General features: G+C 36.3%; 1 protein-coding gene across 4 annotated transcripts in view; it reads left to right on the plus strand.

Moving 5' to 3' along the window:
• The window catches only part of Neto2 (neuropilin and tolloid like 2), a 54,419-nt gene extending 47,496 nt beyond the window's left edge, over positions 1–6,923 (plus strand). For all 4 annotated transcript variants that reach the window (XM_004873893.4, XM_004873894.4, XM_021251468.2 and 1 more), the window contains exons 8-9: positions 3,490–3,603; positions 4,913–6,923. In XM_004873893.4, the coding sequence (XP_004873950.1) occupies positions 3,490–3,603; positions 4,913–5,493 (695 nt within the window). In that variant the 3' untranslated portion in view covers positions 5,494–6,923. The remainder of the gene's footprint in view (positions 1–3,489; positions 3,604–4,912) is intronic.
• Positions 6,924–17,238: the final 10,315 nt, after the last annotated feature.

Here is a 17,238-nt window from a genome sequence, read left to right on the forward strand (position 1 = left end):
GTACTGCAAAAAAAAAAAAAGAATCCTGAAATACTGGTTTTAATTTAAATGATAACATTTTGTCGAGTTAACAGCCTCTCTAATCTTACTAGTTACATACTTTTTTTGCATCTAGGTTAAGAACAAAAGTATCAACATGAAAAACCAAGGCCACTAGTTTTAGTCTCACCAATTCTTAGAACCAGAAGTCTGAGTTATATTCCATACCATTCCTTGTTTTCTTTTCTTCCAGTACCAGGATTAAACTCAGGACCTTGTGCATGCATGGCAGGCATGGTGCTCCTGAGCTAAATCCCCGGCCCTTTTTATTTATTTGCTTGTTTGTTTATTTATTTGTTTGTTTGTTTGTTTGTTGAGACAGGGTCTTGCTGTGAAGTTCTGGCTAGCCTTGAATTCACTGTGTCTGTAGTCCAGGCTGGCCTGAACTCCTAGCAATCAATCCTTCTACTTCAGCCTCCTGAGTGCTGGGATTACAGGGATATGCCACCATGGCCAGTTTCTTCCTATTCATTTTAAAAGAGGAAACTGAAGCCTAGGGAAGTTAAATATCTTAAAGTGTACAAATGGACCCATCACAGAAGCAATTTATATTGATGCTAGTTTGTTGTGTCTTCCACTTTCTGCTGTACATCACTGTTCCCCAAGTTATTCAGTCCTTAGCTACATTAGACTCCAGTGATGCAAGTCACCTAGGAGTTATAGTTAAACTGTAGTGGTTACATATTTAGCAAGTAAGCTTAAAAGTTTAATGTGAAGACTACTGTTTTATCATCTGTAGATAAAAAAGCCATATCTAAACTCAAATTTGTGGCAGAAAGGTTATAAAATCCTACTTCATAATCACTAACCGAAGATTATTAACCTGCTCTGTTGGAACTTGGGAAAATAGCACCTTTTAGAGCAATGATGGTGGACCTATGGCATGCATGCTGCAGCAGCAACAAGCCAAGTCATCCCAGCCAAGGTTTGCCAGATTATCAGCATGCATACAACAGCAAAGATCACATTAATTATTCAAAAGCATGCCAAATGCAAACTTTTACCTTTCAGTAGGAAGGCATTTGTATCATTGAAAGCTCTGTTATTATGTTTTTCTTTTAAGACAGAAGATGTTAGTGTATGAGTTGTTTTTTCTGAACTAAAACCTCAGTATTCAAGTTTAACTGTAGTGTTGGCACTTCGATAAATAAGTGAGTTTGGGTTGCAGTTGGGCAATCTAAAAGATTCACCATCACTGTGAAAGAGGATTCTGCCTTAAGGGGATGTTTACATCCTGATAACCAAGCAATTTTGAATAATCTCTATTAACCTGTGTTTATCAGATTACATTTGAGGTTTCCTGGAGACCTAACAAATACATTTTCCAGCCCATATTCAGAGGTACTTGAGAAAAATACAGAGGAGGTATGGCAAGTGGACACCAAAGTACCAGTTTTATTACCAACAGTATAAACACAAGGAGATCATGACCAGGTATTACAAAACTTCCTGCAACTACACCCTAAAGAGAGTCTTCTCTTTAGGGGGAAAAAATATTAAACTTGTGGCTGTAGTTTTAATGAGGTTCAGTCTACATTTTTAAAGAAAGAAATAGATCTTGTTTAGGGGAAAAAACATGTATTATTTCAGTAAAATTGTTAGATATTTCTTTCATATTGAAAAGAAACTTAAAAAGAAAATGTATAAATACTTAAGTTTGTCAGCATGGTATAGAGCTAATATTCAGTTGTCCTTCCTTGATAAATCACATATTTTCTGAATTTAAAAAAAAAAAGAATCTTTTAGGCAGGAAATACATTTTGTTTAGCTTTTCTTTTCTTTTTCCTTTTCTTTTTTATTTTTGAGACAGGGCCTCAGTATGTAATTTAGGTTGTCCTTAAACTCATTATGTAGCCAGGGTGACCTTGACCTCTTAGCTGTCCTCCAGCCTCAGCCTCCCTAGTGCTGGGATTACAGGCAGGTATCACCATGCCCAGCTTAACTATAATTTTAAAAGTCAAAATGGTTGAATGTTTTGGGCTTTGTGATACTGCTACAGTTTTGCTTAATGGGAGGAAGATATTAAGCTGCATTCTTAATGTTCAGATTTGTTTGTGTCTTTACACCTGAGATACTTTGTTACTGTGAGTTTGGTTTCCAGATTAGAGCTTTATTTCATAATAGAAGTAAGTATATTTAATCATAATCCATTATAACAAATATTTACATGCACAAGAAGTGTCAAATAGAGTAGTATAGAGTATGAGAGAAACACATGGAAGTAACCATCGAGGAGAACAAAGGGGATTTTCTAGTGGGTGACATTTAAGATTATTTTGCAAGATGAATAGGTGATCACCATGGAGGAAGGAGACATTATGAGCTGAAAAAAATAACTTGTAGAAAATACGAAATGGCATTGTATGTATTCTATATAATTTTATGGCCTTTTAGAAACCTTTTTTGAAATTCAGAAAAGTGGATTTTCCTCCCTTTTTTTTTACTGTGATAAAATATTTGTAGCCTAAAATTTACCTTGATTAAAGTATACAGTTAAGTGACAGTAAGTACGTTCATGTTGTTGTGCACCTGTCACTACTGTCAGTCTCCTGAGCTTTTTATCACCCCAAACTGAATTTCTATTCCCTTTAAATATTATTTCTCCATTCCTCTTCTCCTCCAGTTTCTGTAACATTTGTTCTACTTTTTGTCTCTATGAAGTTGCTTCTTCTAGGTACCACCTCATAGAGGAAGAATCATACTTAATTGTCATATGGTAATATATATAATCATATAATAATTATGCTAAGAAATATTTGGCTTATTTCACTTGGTGTAGTTTTGAAACTTAATCCATGTTGTAGCATGTAACAGAATTTCATTTCTTTTATGACTAATATTCTGTTATCATATATATATATAGCACATTTTCTATATCTACTGATGGACATTCGAGTTGTTCCTACCTGTTGGCTGATACGAATAATGCTGCTATAAACATTGGTATGCAAGTATCTGTTTGTGATCCTACTTGTTTACTTTTGGCTTATACCTAAAAGTAGAATTGCTGAATCATAAGGTAATTCTGTATATTGAGCTTTTTGAATTGCCACCAGTTTTTTGCAGCATCTGCAACATTCTACATTCCCATCAGCAACATATGAAGGGTTCCTGTGTCTCTACATCCTTGCATACACTGTCTTTTAAAATTCTGCAGAAATTTACCAAACTATACAGCAATTCCATAAGAATTATGGGAACTACATTTATATTGTCACTACATTGAGAGCAACGCTTTGGTGCCCAATGTTAGGAAAAGTTTGTATGAGGCAGCATCAGAAATTTTGACATTTGTCTTATTATGTGTGTAGCACAGAGTGTGTTTATGGAAAGGACTTTGAGGTAAGAAATTACTTATAAAGTCAAATTCTTAAGTGTAAAATGAATCACGATGGGCTTGTACTCTATAAATCTCTGTTCTTAGCAACACAATTTTCTATTTTCCTACAGCTCCCTGCACAGGCAACACTTTCTTTTGCCATAGCAACATGTGCATCAATAACTCTCTAGTCTGTAATGGTGTTCAAAACTGTGCATACCCTTGGGATGAAAATCACTGTAAAGGTGAGTCCAATGTGGAGGCCAACCTTTTTGAGAAAAGAGTGGCTGTAGCCTTTCACTAAGAGGCTTGGGGCCAGGGATTTAGCTCAGTGGTTCCGCTGTCTGCTTTGCAAGCTCAAGGTCTCGAGTTCGATCCCCGTTACCAAAAAAAAGAGGCTTAAAGGTACTTTTCTACAACTGTGTTTAGCATAGCTACTTTAGCAGAAATAGAGATATATAAATTTTTAATGGATAATAGACTTTTACAGTGTGGTAAAAGGAAAGAAAAACACTCAAAAAAAGCTTTTTTGTTGAGTATATTTTTCAAGTCATTCAAAATGCATTGTGGTATTTCCTGCCCTTTTATTTTCTTATTGTTGAAATTTGTCATTTGTATTATAAATTCATCTTAAGTTGTCCAAATATTTAGAGAATAGCCTCTAGAGTATTGTTCTTTTTTAAAGAATTATATGGAAACACTGGTAAAAATCAACTAAAAGATTCAGTCTTACAGTGTAAAAATAGATGCACTAGGAGATGTTTTTTTTCCCATCAAATTTCGTATGCTGTGTTTCCAGTGTATACTCTGTGAAAGATAAACATGGCTGTGGTAATAATTGAATGTCTGCAAGTTGGATGTCAAAGCACTCTCAGAACTAAAGTTCACCTGTATCTTTCCAAGAGTTCAGTAAATGAAAAAGTGGTGTGATCTAATATGGTTGCATTAAGTACTGAACATGAAATATTTTCAGGTGATCATTCAAAAACAGTAGACAAGGGCCAGGGGATTTAGCTCAGTGGTTCTGGCGCCTGCCTTGCAAGTGCAAGATCCCGAGTTCGATCCCCAGTACGAAAAAACAAACCAAGAAAACCCAGTAGACTAGAATGATACACCTGGAGGGGTCAGTCTGATTGTATTTGTTCTCTCTTCTTGGTGATCATCAGTAGAAATACTATGACTATGTAAAGTGGATGTTGGTCAAACCTGCCATACAGCAGAAAACTGAACTTGATAGAACAAGAGAGTATGTTGGAATTTTCTATATTACTGTATTTGATTTGTTTTGAAAATTACATGCATTTATGTATGTGAGTAATCAAGTATATGTATATGAGTAATGAAGTACATACTCTATCTTTTCTATTATCTGTCTAGCTGTATTGTGATTACTTAGACATCATAGTAATAGGAGTAGTTAAGAGTCTAGTTTTCAGTTGCATTGTCTGTGATATATTCACTCGTATTTTCTTCTTTACCTAAAAATACCTTACTGATTTGTGCTAGGACCTCTATTAATGAATTTTGAAAACTTCAATGTTTCTTTTTCTACAGAAAAAAAGAAAGCCGGAATATTTGAACAAATCACTAAAACTCATGGAACAATTATTGGCATTACATCAGGGATTGTCTTGGTTCTTCTCATTATTTCTATTTTAGTACAAGTGAAACAGCCCCGGAAAAAGGTCATGGCTTGCAAAACTGCCTTTAATAAAACTGGGTTCCAAGAAGTGTTTGATCCTCCTCATTATGAACTGTTTTCATTAAGGGACAAAGAGATTTCTGCAGATCTGGCAGACTTGTCAGAAGAATTGGACAACTACCAGAAGATGAGGCGTTCATCCACCGCCTCCCGGTGCATCCATGACCATCACTGTGGGTCGCAGACATCCAGTGTCAAACAAAGTAGGACCAACCTCAGTTCCATGGAACTTCCTTTCCGAAATGATTTTGCACAACCACAGCCAATGAAAACATTCAATAGCACCTTCAAGAAAAGTAGCTACACTTTCAAACAGGCACACGAGTGCCCTGAGCAGGCCCTAGAAGACAGAGTAATGGAGGAGATTCCCTGTGAAATTTATGTCAGAGGGCGAGAAGATTCTGCACAAGCATCTATATCCATCGACTTTTAATCTTCCACTAAGGTGACATTAATTATTAAGTATGTGTATGCAGCCTACAGAATGCCCATTCTGTTTGCAGTAGCCAATCCTTTTCTCCCATCAAAACTAGAAAGACCTTCATTTGCTGTTAACCTATGGTAATGGTGATGTTTTTATTTTCTCAGACAGTAATATATGTTAAACCAACCAAGGAGCTTAATATATTCATGGAAAAACTCATCCCCACCTGTTTGTTGGCATCATACAGGCAAAGCACCACAGTTAATTAGCAGTCGAAGAGGAGGGTAGTGGTGATGATGAGCCAGGCTCAGGCTGCCTGTTAGTTTGAGCATCAGGAATGCTACTCCTGACTGATAGAGCGCTGTTACTATTTTAATCCCACAGTAAATTTATAAATAAGATTTTTCTTATATTCCTTTTACTTTTCTTTAAAAGTAATTTGTGGTAAATGCCTGTGGTTTCACCATTTTTTTGGTTTCTCACATAAGAGGTTCTGTACTTCAGGATAGGCATTTGTTCCTCAGTTTCCAACATACAGTTACTGCGATTAGTGCCAGTTAAGACTCAGATAGATTTCATTTGTTTCTTCTTAACTAATTTCTATAGTACTGCCTTTTAATTACTGAGTATTTAGTCCTTGCTTTCTGCAAGAAGTAGGCTATATGATTTATTACCTTTAAATCATACTTTTTTTTAGTTATACTAGAAAATTTATAATACTGGGATGTATGTACCATTGCCAGTATGACTAAAAGAATTTGAGAAAGATAAAAACTTCTAGCAAGCCTTCAAAATTTCTTACATGTGGTCACAGTCAGTGATGTCCCTACACAACAGTCATTTAATCCACTTGTAGGGAAACCTGTAATTATGTTCATTTGCAGCATTTCTTATCACCAGATCGATGTTTTCTATTATTTTTGTAAAAACAATTACTTTGCTTCCTTTCTGTTCATTTTTTGGCATATGGTAACCAAGATTGTAGGAGAGTTAAAGGAAAATTCTCTGAAAAACTGTGTGCACATTTAAATTGCTTCTTTCTTGGTACAGTACATTTTTCTACCGATTATCAAAAGTAATATCAACTTTTTTTTAAACTGCACTTTTGACCTTATGTTTTTTATGGTATATAAAACAATAATTTATAAACATGCTATAAAAATGTGTTTTTTTAGACTTTTGATATCATTTGATACTGTACAATCTTTATTAAATCTAAATTAAAGATCTACATGCCAGATTTCTTTCACTATTCACATTAGTAGCTTTGTATGCAAATAAGCTGTGATGGAACTCTTCACTCTAATTTATTATAAACATGTTGGCATATGTACATAAGCTTTTTCTTTCCCTTTGTATTTAGTTTGTGATAATTTTTCAGTGTGATATTTATTGCTCTAAATCATTACACAAATATTAAAATATGCATTGCTACTTGATCTGTCAATCATGTTATTTTTGGCACTGAGATTTTGGATCTTAAGATACATGTAAAAAGGAATTCATTTATCAAATTATAACTAATACAGATATGCTCTTTAAGAGTAAATTTTTATTTTCTACATTTTTGTAGTGAATTTTCACTGACATAAGACTGAAGTTTCACTGGATTTCATTCTTCTAAATATTACAAAGATAAGTTTTCAAATTAGTGAGAGCTCTGACTTTAAATTTTATACTTAACAAAATACTGCCTCAAAGTGTGTATCTTGAATCGTATTTTTTTCAGATTCTTTTTAAATTTTTATTGGTACATGTTGGGAATACGTATTGATTCTATTCATCATGGGGAGTTGGCACATTTTCAAACACATCTTAATTCTTCTTACTTCCCTTTCCCACCCCTGCTTCCATCTCTGGATCCTCTTACCACTTGCAAAAGATCTATCTCCCTGTTTCCTATTATCTTTTATCTTTTATTTTACTCTTTATATATTCTCTTATATAAGAGAAGCCATGTGACATTTAAGCTTGAGTGTCTGATTTATTTCACTTTACAGTATTGTCTCAAGATGCAGCCATTTTCCTTCAGATGACCCAAATTTATCCTTCTTATGACAGAGTAGTACTTTATTGTATATAAATACCACATTTTCTTTATCTATTCATTTTTACAAATTAGATTATATCCAGGAGAAAATCTACGCATAATATATTCATGATTTAATTTTTTTAAAGTTAACATAATTTTCTATTTTCAAAACAAGTTGGAAAGGGCCAGAGGTTTAGCTCAGTGGTGCCAGTGCCTGCCTGGAAAGTGCAAGGTCCTGAGTTCGATCCCTGGTTCCACAAAACACACACACAAAAACAAAACAAGTTGAAAGGGAAGGATAAAAAGACTTAATGAATGTAATATTCATTGAACTAATACCAGAGACAGCTTGGATAACTAATTTCTTTAAATAGCTAAGTTGAATAGGCATTTTATTGTTTTTCAAGTGTTTTTTTGGGGGGATTAAACATTTATTGGTACATTCTTTAAATGTATTTATTTTGGTATTAGGGATTCGAACTCAGGACCTCATGCTTGCCAAGCAGCCCCTGGATAGACATTTTAATAGCTAACTTAGGCCAGCCAACATTTGAACAGCATACTTAATATAAAACAATAACTATTCTCATTCTTCATAATAAGAAAAATTAGCATAATTTCTATGTAAAATTATTATAAAAATAGCTGTTAAATCCATTTTTAACCTCTAGTTATGGTAGGAAATAGTGATAGTATGTTTAACTATATTTTTATTTTTAGAATTTGTATCCTATTTTAAAAGGATTTGACGAGACCTACAAAAGACATTTAACCTTAAAACAGCACAGAGGGGCCCAGGATTTAGCTCAGTGGCACCGTGCCTGTCTCGGAAGCATAAGGTCCTGAGTTCGATCCCTGGTACCCCCCCAAATAAAACCAGCACAGAAATGCAAGGTTTTATGCAACTTAGAAAGCAAAGCTTGGACAGCAAATTTGGTTCTAAATTTTCTGGCTGCTAAAATGAAGGAAACAGTTTTTACTTTTTACAATAGAAAACACCATCTGCAGAGGCTAGTTTTCTCTAAGGCTTGAGGATCCTTGTGCAGGACAATATTTCCTCAGAATTAAAAAAAAATGCAGGAGAAGTCACAATGTAAACCTTCAGCCAGTGAAAGCACAACTTAATGTAGTCCAGGAACCTTGTATTCTGCTGAGTCCTTTTGCAGGGCTGGAACAGGAGAACCAGAAGACCGAAGACTGCCTTCTTTGAACATAGCATTAGATCTCATTTCTTAGTTAACATTTATCTGTATTTTATAGAAAGAGAATGGAACTAATAACTTTTAGACAGTACCAGAATAATGTTAATGCTGTATATTTAATCTTTGAGATCAGTGAGAAAATTTTACAAATTATTTACTAAGTAATAAAATACATAAAATTTAGCCATCTTATGGAAGTGATTACACTCTACCCAGTGCCCTAGTGTGAAGTATACAATACCTTCTAACGCTAAATGTATACCGACCAAAAGGTCAGTATTTTCAGTTAAGGAGCAGTGTTGCCAGGCACAGTGGCACATGGCTGTAGTCCCAGTACTTGGGAGGCTGAGGCAGAAGGATCACTTAAAGGTAGGAATCAGAGACCAGCCTGAGCAACATAGCAGGACTCAACTTAAAAAAAAAATTTTTTTGTTGTTTTTGTTGCTGGGAATTGAATTCAGGGCCTTGCTAACAAGCACTCTGCCACTAAGCTATATCCACAGCCCAAAAGATACACCTTTATGATATGTCATTGTTACCTCATTTGCCCACAAACTGCAGGAAACAGAATCCCCGCATCTCAAGTGTACAAGAGTAAAGTGTGGTATCGTTGGGGGGGGCCGGGCCATACTCAATATAAAAGTTTAGCTTTAAAAAGCAGAGAATTTTCACATCACAAAGATTAAAACCATTCCTTGAACTTCGAGCTCACAGCTCTTATGTCAGTGTCTTTGTCATGTTTCATAAAATCATTGGTTATTAAGCTCCTGAGTGTCTGGCACTGAACACTACAGTTCTGTTGCCACCTGCTAAGAAGGATGTTTCAGGTGTCTTATCAGTTGATGAAATAATGGTGAGAAAAGCCTGGCTGCCACTCCAAGGATGACTCCCAAAGACCATGTGCTCATTGCAAAATGAGTTCTTTGGATTGTTCATGTTATTTTTCTCGCAAGTACTGACAATAATATTCCTTGAGTCACACTGATTAGACCCAGAAGGAATTTGGTTTTCAGTGATCAAAGAAAGAAAATGTGGTCCTCCTTTGTTAATGAGAAGACTGAAGCCCAAAGAAGTAAAGTAGTACTGTACCTGTCTCAGACCTCCCAGCCCCATGTTCTTTCCATAGCACTCTCTCCCAGCTATTGCTGGCTGAGTTTTAAGTCAAGCAGTTCGAAACAATAGCCTAGCTGTAAAGCTTGTAAGTCATTTAAAATGTAATTCTATCATTTTTTCAGAACACTATATTTCTCCTTTTTATTTATGTAACACCATCTTCTGTAGATTTATTACCATAACTCTTTGGGGCCTACAAACTGCAAGCAATTACTGTGAATTCTTAATAATGTTAACAATATATTCGCTTGATATTAGAAAAAGCTTCAGTGTTTCTGCTTTTGTGACTTTAAAGGAAATAATGTATACTGTAGAAATTAAACATTTGTGTGCTATATCTCTTGAGTTTTGGAGAATGATTTGAGTCTGAGCCACCCTAAATGACAACTGACCTTAGATATCTCTTTTAGCTTCTTCTGCTAATAATTTACCCTCCTTTACTAACTTTTTTCTCGTATGCTTCCATATAGCTCTGGGATTGGTTAAATGGCTGCAGAAGCCCAGCAGTCTTGCTGATGACTGGGGTGCATGTTTAGCATGTACTGTCCAGAGTCATTTTCTGAACACAGTACATTTTTTATTAGAGATGAACCTCTAGACCAATGGTGGTGAACCTGTGTCACATGTGTTATTGTATTTTCCTTTTAAGACGAGAGATGTTAATGTATGAGTTGTTTTTCTAAAGTAAAACAGTATTCAGGTTTAATTACAGTGTTGGCACTTTGCGGTAAATAAGTGGGCTTTGAGTTGCAGTTTGGCATTCGGTCTCTAAAAGGTTTGCCCTCACTGATCTAGACCATACAAGAGTTCTCCAATGCTTAATCCTAGATTTGGCACTTTAAGAATCTTAAGCCTTGAACTAGAAATAAATACTTGTTTTAATTTCTTTGCCTTGATTTCTAAAGTCTCTAGAATTGGCAAAGAATTTAGGCCACGTTGGGCAGCAGAAATAATTTCTAGGATAAAGTTGGCATTTCCTATCTACTAGATTCCAGAATAAAATAATCATACTTATAGTTTTTGTTTGTTTTTGTTTTTGTTTTTTTTTGTTTTTGTTTTGGTACTGAGGATCAAACTCGGGACCTTGCACTTGCAAGGCAGGCACCGGAACCACTGAGCTAAATCCCTGGCCCTTTACTTACGGTTTTTGTAAAAAGCAACCTTGGACCATGACAATTAGAACCATTTTATGTTCTCAGGTTCAGAAAAAATGCACTTTTTTAAAAAATGCATTTTGTCTGAAGTTGCCTGCAGGACCAAATCTACTTCATCCAGTCCTGGAAGTGGCAGCGAGCATCTGCAGAGTGGGTGGCCAGAACCAAGCTGTTCTTTCGAGATGTGAAATGCACTGGTCTTGGCCATGCTCACTGAAAAGGAGTGGACCTCAAGAAAAGGGTGCTGAGGGTAAAGCAAAATAAGGTTGAAAACAATCATTAGGTACAGGTCAAGGAGTAAGAGAGGAGGATTTGTTACCATGGTATTTTTCTACAAATTCTTGAAGCAGATTTACTAGATTCTTCATTATTTGGGATCAAGAAATAGGTTTTATTTAAACATGTTCTCATCTTCCAAGCCCTGTCATACTCTAAAACATCACCAGCCTCTGAGCTGGTGAGTACTCCATTGAAACATCGTGAGTAGCTGCTGATTGCTAAAAGGAACTTGCTTCAGAAGTTTAGATATTGAACCATGCTTTTCAAATTTTGTTTTATTCTTCTACCAATAACATTGTTCTGTTGTATTAAGTGGTATTTCAAAGAACTATTCATACATTTTGCACGAAAAACTAGTCATATGAAGAGTGAGGGAGTTTTCTTCTGTCTCTCTGACTTATCATGCTTTTGTGTATGCAGCTCCTAGGACAAGCTAGCTCTGAAAGTGAGCACAAGGAACAGGTGGCAAACTTACTGGAATGGCTCATCCCCAACCTGCACCTTTCTGCCTTGTTAGAGTAAGACAGGCTTTGTTCTTTGCTTAGTTCTTTGTGTTTTATGCAATAATAGTTACTAACGTTTGTAGGCAGCTTCTCAGGTGGCTTCCAGTGACTTCTGCCTGCTGTAACTATAGAATCATAATGGAATTCTATTATGATTCTATACCTCTGTGTGATTCCCCATCCTGGAGTATGAACTGCACCTATTTATCTGCTTCCAAGGAAGAGTGTGGCAGAAGGAACAGATGTCATTTCTGAGTTTAGGTGGCCTTTAGACTCAGCTTCGCCTGCCTTGCCCATTCTTACTCTGATGCTTTCTTAAAACCAGTTGTCATGTTCTGAGATATCCTGTGGAGAGGGCCCCGTGACAAGAAATGGAGATTTCTGGCCAACAGCTAACATAAAACTGAGGCCTTCAACAACCTACAAAGAAGTAAATTATGCCAACAATACAGTGAGTTGGAAGGGGATCTTCACCCAGGGAGAGCCTAGATATGACTGCAGCCTTGTGGAAGACCTTGGGCCACATCCAGATTACTGACTCAAAGACACCATGAGAATGTTTGTTGTTGAAGCTGTTACATTTGGGAGTAATTTTTTTGTGCAACCATGGGTAACTAATACAATGTTAGGAAGAGAAGACAATGACATACCCCAACTCCATATTTAGGGTAAAAGTCAGGAGAAATCCAACCTGATGTTTTAATGTTTACAGAAGAACTCAAAATAATGGGTACATTATCTTGATGAATGAGCCGTCTTAGTCTCCCCATCTACAAATAAAAATAACCTTGGGCTGGGGATTTGGCTCAGTGGTTTGGCCGCCTGCCTCGCAAGCACAAGGTCCCGAGTTCGATCCCCGGTACCAAAAAATAATAACAATAACCAAATTCATGCTTTCCCTCAGGGATAGCCAAAGAAACTGAAATTCAATTATTCTCCATTTGAAATTAATTTAGACTACAATTAAATCCTAACTCTAAATGCTGTCCCTTTTAAGTCACTTATCAGTTCTCCTTCGAGTGTGATAAAATTATCTAAAAAAGAATAAAGGATATAATTCTATTATGATTCTATAAAAGTATCCCCATAATGCAGCCAACATCTTTCCTATTTCCAATCACATTAGCAGGTTTCCTAGACTGCCAGGCTGGGTGATTCTTGGGACAATGGTGATAGAAAACAGTGGGACAAGTGGAGGAGACTGTTAAACTAAAAAAGAAATGCCGGCAAGCCTTCCTTGCCAGAACTCATCCTATCCCCCAAAATGAGAAGTATGGCCAAAACATTTCTATACAAACATTTTTTTCTGTTGTGATGAAACATAGATTTCCTGGAAGAGAAGGCTCTTTTTTGCTGTATTAAAAGACCAAATCAGGAAAGTTTCTCTTTCTGAAATTATTTTCAATAGCTGGCTGACAGCCATAGAGACCCTGCTATGAAGGATACAATTGTATCCATAATGGTATCTGCATCAATTTTTCCTTTGAATTTGAAGCTACTATTGTGGCATAGTTTTGATATAGTTTTGCCCTGTGAATATAATTGTGTCCTAAATCCTTTTCTAGCATCAGTCCATTAAATCTTAGTCTCTGCAAATAAGATAGTGCCTGTTGCTTTGAAAGCTCCACATATTCTCAGATCTCTGCAAGCAAGAAATCAGATGAATGTGTATACTCTTTTTTTTTTTTTTTCACTTGAGGTGCTGGGAATCAAACCTAGGGCCTCGTGCATGCTAAGCAAGTGCTGTACCACTATACTCCTGGCCCTGCTCCTGCTGTTCTTAAATGCTAGGTGGCAGGTGGTGACTGCTTCTTGAAGCACTTCACTGAGCTTTTTGTCTTCTGATTTGGGAGAAGCACCTGCTTTTCCAATAGAAGCCTTCTAAATATCCTTCCATCACTTTTGAGTAAGGTTATCCTGCACACACTTCGTCACATTCTTCCTGGATCAGGGTTCTGGTCAGTAACCTTTCTTGATCTGGTTTGGTCCCTTCCTTATTATCCACAAACGCTTACAGATTTTTAAATGGAAATACCCAGATTTGTCAAAGAAAATGAAACTTCCCTGAAATGGACAGGTCACCAAGATGCTGAGCAGTACAGAGAAACTGCCTTTATCAAAAGCCACGCCTTAAAGCTTGTGCAGGGGAATGCTTCTCTTTAAACTGCCATTCTCACCTCTCCACCAAGGAAAAAGAGCTTGCTTCTCTTCCCCTCATCAGGTGGCAAAGAAAGTGATTGCATACTGTTTTTAATTGCAGGTTTACATAAACCCACAATTTGAGAGCATTGATTTGTTGGACTTTAATCTACACTTTAACACACTGAGCACTTAGGCAGCATGCCAGAGGTGTACAGTTGGAATTTAATGATGACATCTTAGTAGCAGCCCCCGAATTCAGTTCAGGACCACAGCCGAATACTAATGTGGCACTAAGCAAGAAAACAGAAGCAGCTTCTTTATGTTACCTTTTTTGTCTCTTGAACATAGACTGAAAGCAATTGGCCATTTCATGGAAACCTCATAAAGAAATTCCAATCCAAAGTAACTCATGGTTGCAGCTGTGTGCATGCTACTTAACCAAGGGTTAATTTTTAATGCTTTAAAATGTTAATTATGCTGCCCATTTATGAAGTTGGTGTTTTTCCTGATGACTTTGTCAAGCATTTTTACTTCCTGAAGATATATAAGAGAAATATTGTGAACAAAATCACCATGTAATAATATTTATACACATGGGAAGGGAAAGGAACTCTAAGTTTTGAAAAAAATTTCTCATCCTAAAGAAGAGAGTTTCTCAAGCACAGCACTATCAATATTTTGCACTAGGTAATTGTCTGTGGAGTGACCAGTCCGTGAATTGTAAGTTATATGTAGCTAGATGCCAGTAACACTCACTACCCCAGTTTCGACAAAAATAGCAGGCATCCCTGAGGGAGAGGGGTAGAAAACTGACCCCAGTTGAAAACCACTGCTACAGAAAGATTAAAGCAATTTTTTAAAAAACTTATTGCAGCCTACTTTAAAGAAGTATTTCAGACTTATGAAAAATGAAAAGAACAGTGAGCACCCACATACTCATTACCCTGCTTAAGAAATAATGTTCTGTAAATGTAAGTGAAAGCTACTGTAAAGCCCTACACTTCACTGGCCTCCTCCCCTCCTCTGCCAGAGGCCTGCTTGGTGTTTACCAGTGCTATGGATGCAGCTGTGAGAAGTTTCCTATAATTGAGCTTACTTTTGTGGCTGGTCTTCAGATTTTCTCACGCATACAGTCAAGTCAAATTGATATTTCTGCCCTTTCTGAACAAAACAACAATCAATCGCCCCTCTTTCATCTTGTAAATTTTTTCAGCATTTTAATTCTATCTTGTTTTTAATATCTCCTCAAAATGGTCAGTATTTTTGGTTTTTGTGGTAAATGCTCAGGTTTTTCTCTATGTTTATCAGCTATTTGCTCTTCATGCCTTCTTGTGGCCCGCCTCATATCCGGGATTGCAGTCTTTCTGCCTTCCTTTAGAAACCAGACACTTGCTGTGATCTGTTCAGTTTTTGCTTTTCTGAAAACCCATTTCTTCATTGTGGTGTGATAGTGTGTCCTGCATTGGCAGTTACGTTCTCTCAGTGCCTATCTAATGATGACCTGGCTTCTTCTATAAATCTAAATGCCTGAATCTATAATCCGAGCTTCCCTTCTTAGCTGATGTTACATTATTCTATTTTGCCATTTTACTACGATTTGTCTACATGTGTCTTTATCTTTATGTATGTTTGGAGGGGGTTGTTCGTTTGCTTGCAGTGGTGGTGATTGAACCCTGGACTTTTGCACTGAGCTACATCCCCAGCCCATTTATTTATTTATTTATTTATTTATTTATTTATTTATTTGGTGGGAAGGAGGTACCGGGGATCGAACTCAGGACCTTGCACTTGCCAGGCAGGCGCAGTGCCACTGAGCTAAATCACCGGCCCCTTTTATTTTTTATTTTGAGACAAGATCTCGCTAAGCCTGGGCTCAAATTTGCAGTCCTCCTCCCTCAACCTCCCAGAGTGCTGGGATTACAGATATGTGCCACCATATGTTTCTGAAATCTAAAAATGCATACCTTTTATCAGTTCTGGAAGTCTGTCATTCATATCCTCATCTTTCAGTATGTCCATCTCTTCATATATTCATTGTGATACATATTCTCTTAGCCAGGTCTAATCTTTATTTAACTGTCCAGTGAGTACTTATTTGCAGAAATTCTATGTTTTTTTTTTTAAGTCTTCCTGCTCTTTATTGATATTCTCTTTTTCTGTTTTTAATTGTCTTTTTTCTCTGTGACCATTTTATTTTTTCATTTATTATTTTTTAGTAATACATGCTTGCATTACTCATTGATTACGCTCATCATGGAGAGTTAGTATAGGTACATAACACATCTTAATTCTTTTTCCTGACTTCCTTTCCCTCACCCTCCTTATTCTCTCCCTCCTTTTCTTGGTCTCCCTCCCATTTGCAAAAGATCCACCTACCTATTTCCTATTATCTGTCTTTTATTTTGTTCTTTATTTATATTTTGAGTTTCTCATATAAGAGAATCCATGCCGTAGTTAAGCTTGTGTGTCTGATTTTAACATTATGGTCTCAAGGTGCATTGATTTTCCTATAAATGACTCTTATTTATCCTTCTTTATGATAGAGTAGTACTCCATTGTGTGTAAATGCCACATTTTCTTTATCCCTTCATCTGTTGATGGACATATAGGCCACTTCCAAGAATTAGTTATTATAAATTCTGATGCTATAAACATGATTGTGCATGTATCACTGTGATATGGTGTCTTTTATTCTTCAGGGAAGATATCTAGAAGGAGAATAGCTGGATTGAATGGAATTTCTAGTTTTTGTTTTTTGAGGAATCACCACACTGATTGCCATAATGGTTGTGCTAGTTTACATTTCCACCAACAGTGCAGAAATGTCCCTTTTTCTTCTAAAGCCTCGCCAAGATTTATTATTTGATTTCTTTGTGATGGTCATTATTTCTAGAGTGAGGTAGAATTTCAGTCTTCTTTTAATTTGCATTTCTCTAATCGCCAGAGTTGTTTAAGATTTTTTTCATGTATTTATTGGCCATTTGTACTTCTGCGAAGTATCTATTCATTTCAGTTGCCCATATTTTGATTTAATCTTTTATTTGGAGGGGGCCCTTTAACCATTTAAAATATACTTTTATTCTGCATTCCATAATTATATTACCTAACTTTCTTGAGGACTTAATTCTGTTATGAGTAATCTTTGTGCTTCCCCATGCTCATGGTATTTGGTTTTCTTGGGTGGTTCTCATTTTCTTTCTAGTGTGAATATAACTAGGAAAGGCTTTCTACCTGTGGATTTCTAAGAAGCCTGGTGTGAGGTTACTCTATAAATGGGCTTTGTATTTGCACCTATGAGCCCCTCCCAGGGCACCTTCAGTCCAGCATCA

This window comes from Heterocephalus glaber, unplaced genomic scaffold (genome assembly GCF_053883595.1).
Source record: "Heterocephalus glaber isolate CG9 unplaced genomic scaffold, H.glaber_assembly_v1.0 deba00001707, whole genome shotgun sequence".
Classification (NCBI taxonomy): Eukaryota; Metazoa; Chordata; class Mammalia; order Rodentia; family Bathyergidae; genus Heterocephalus; species Heterocephalus glaber.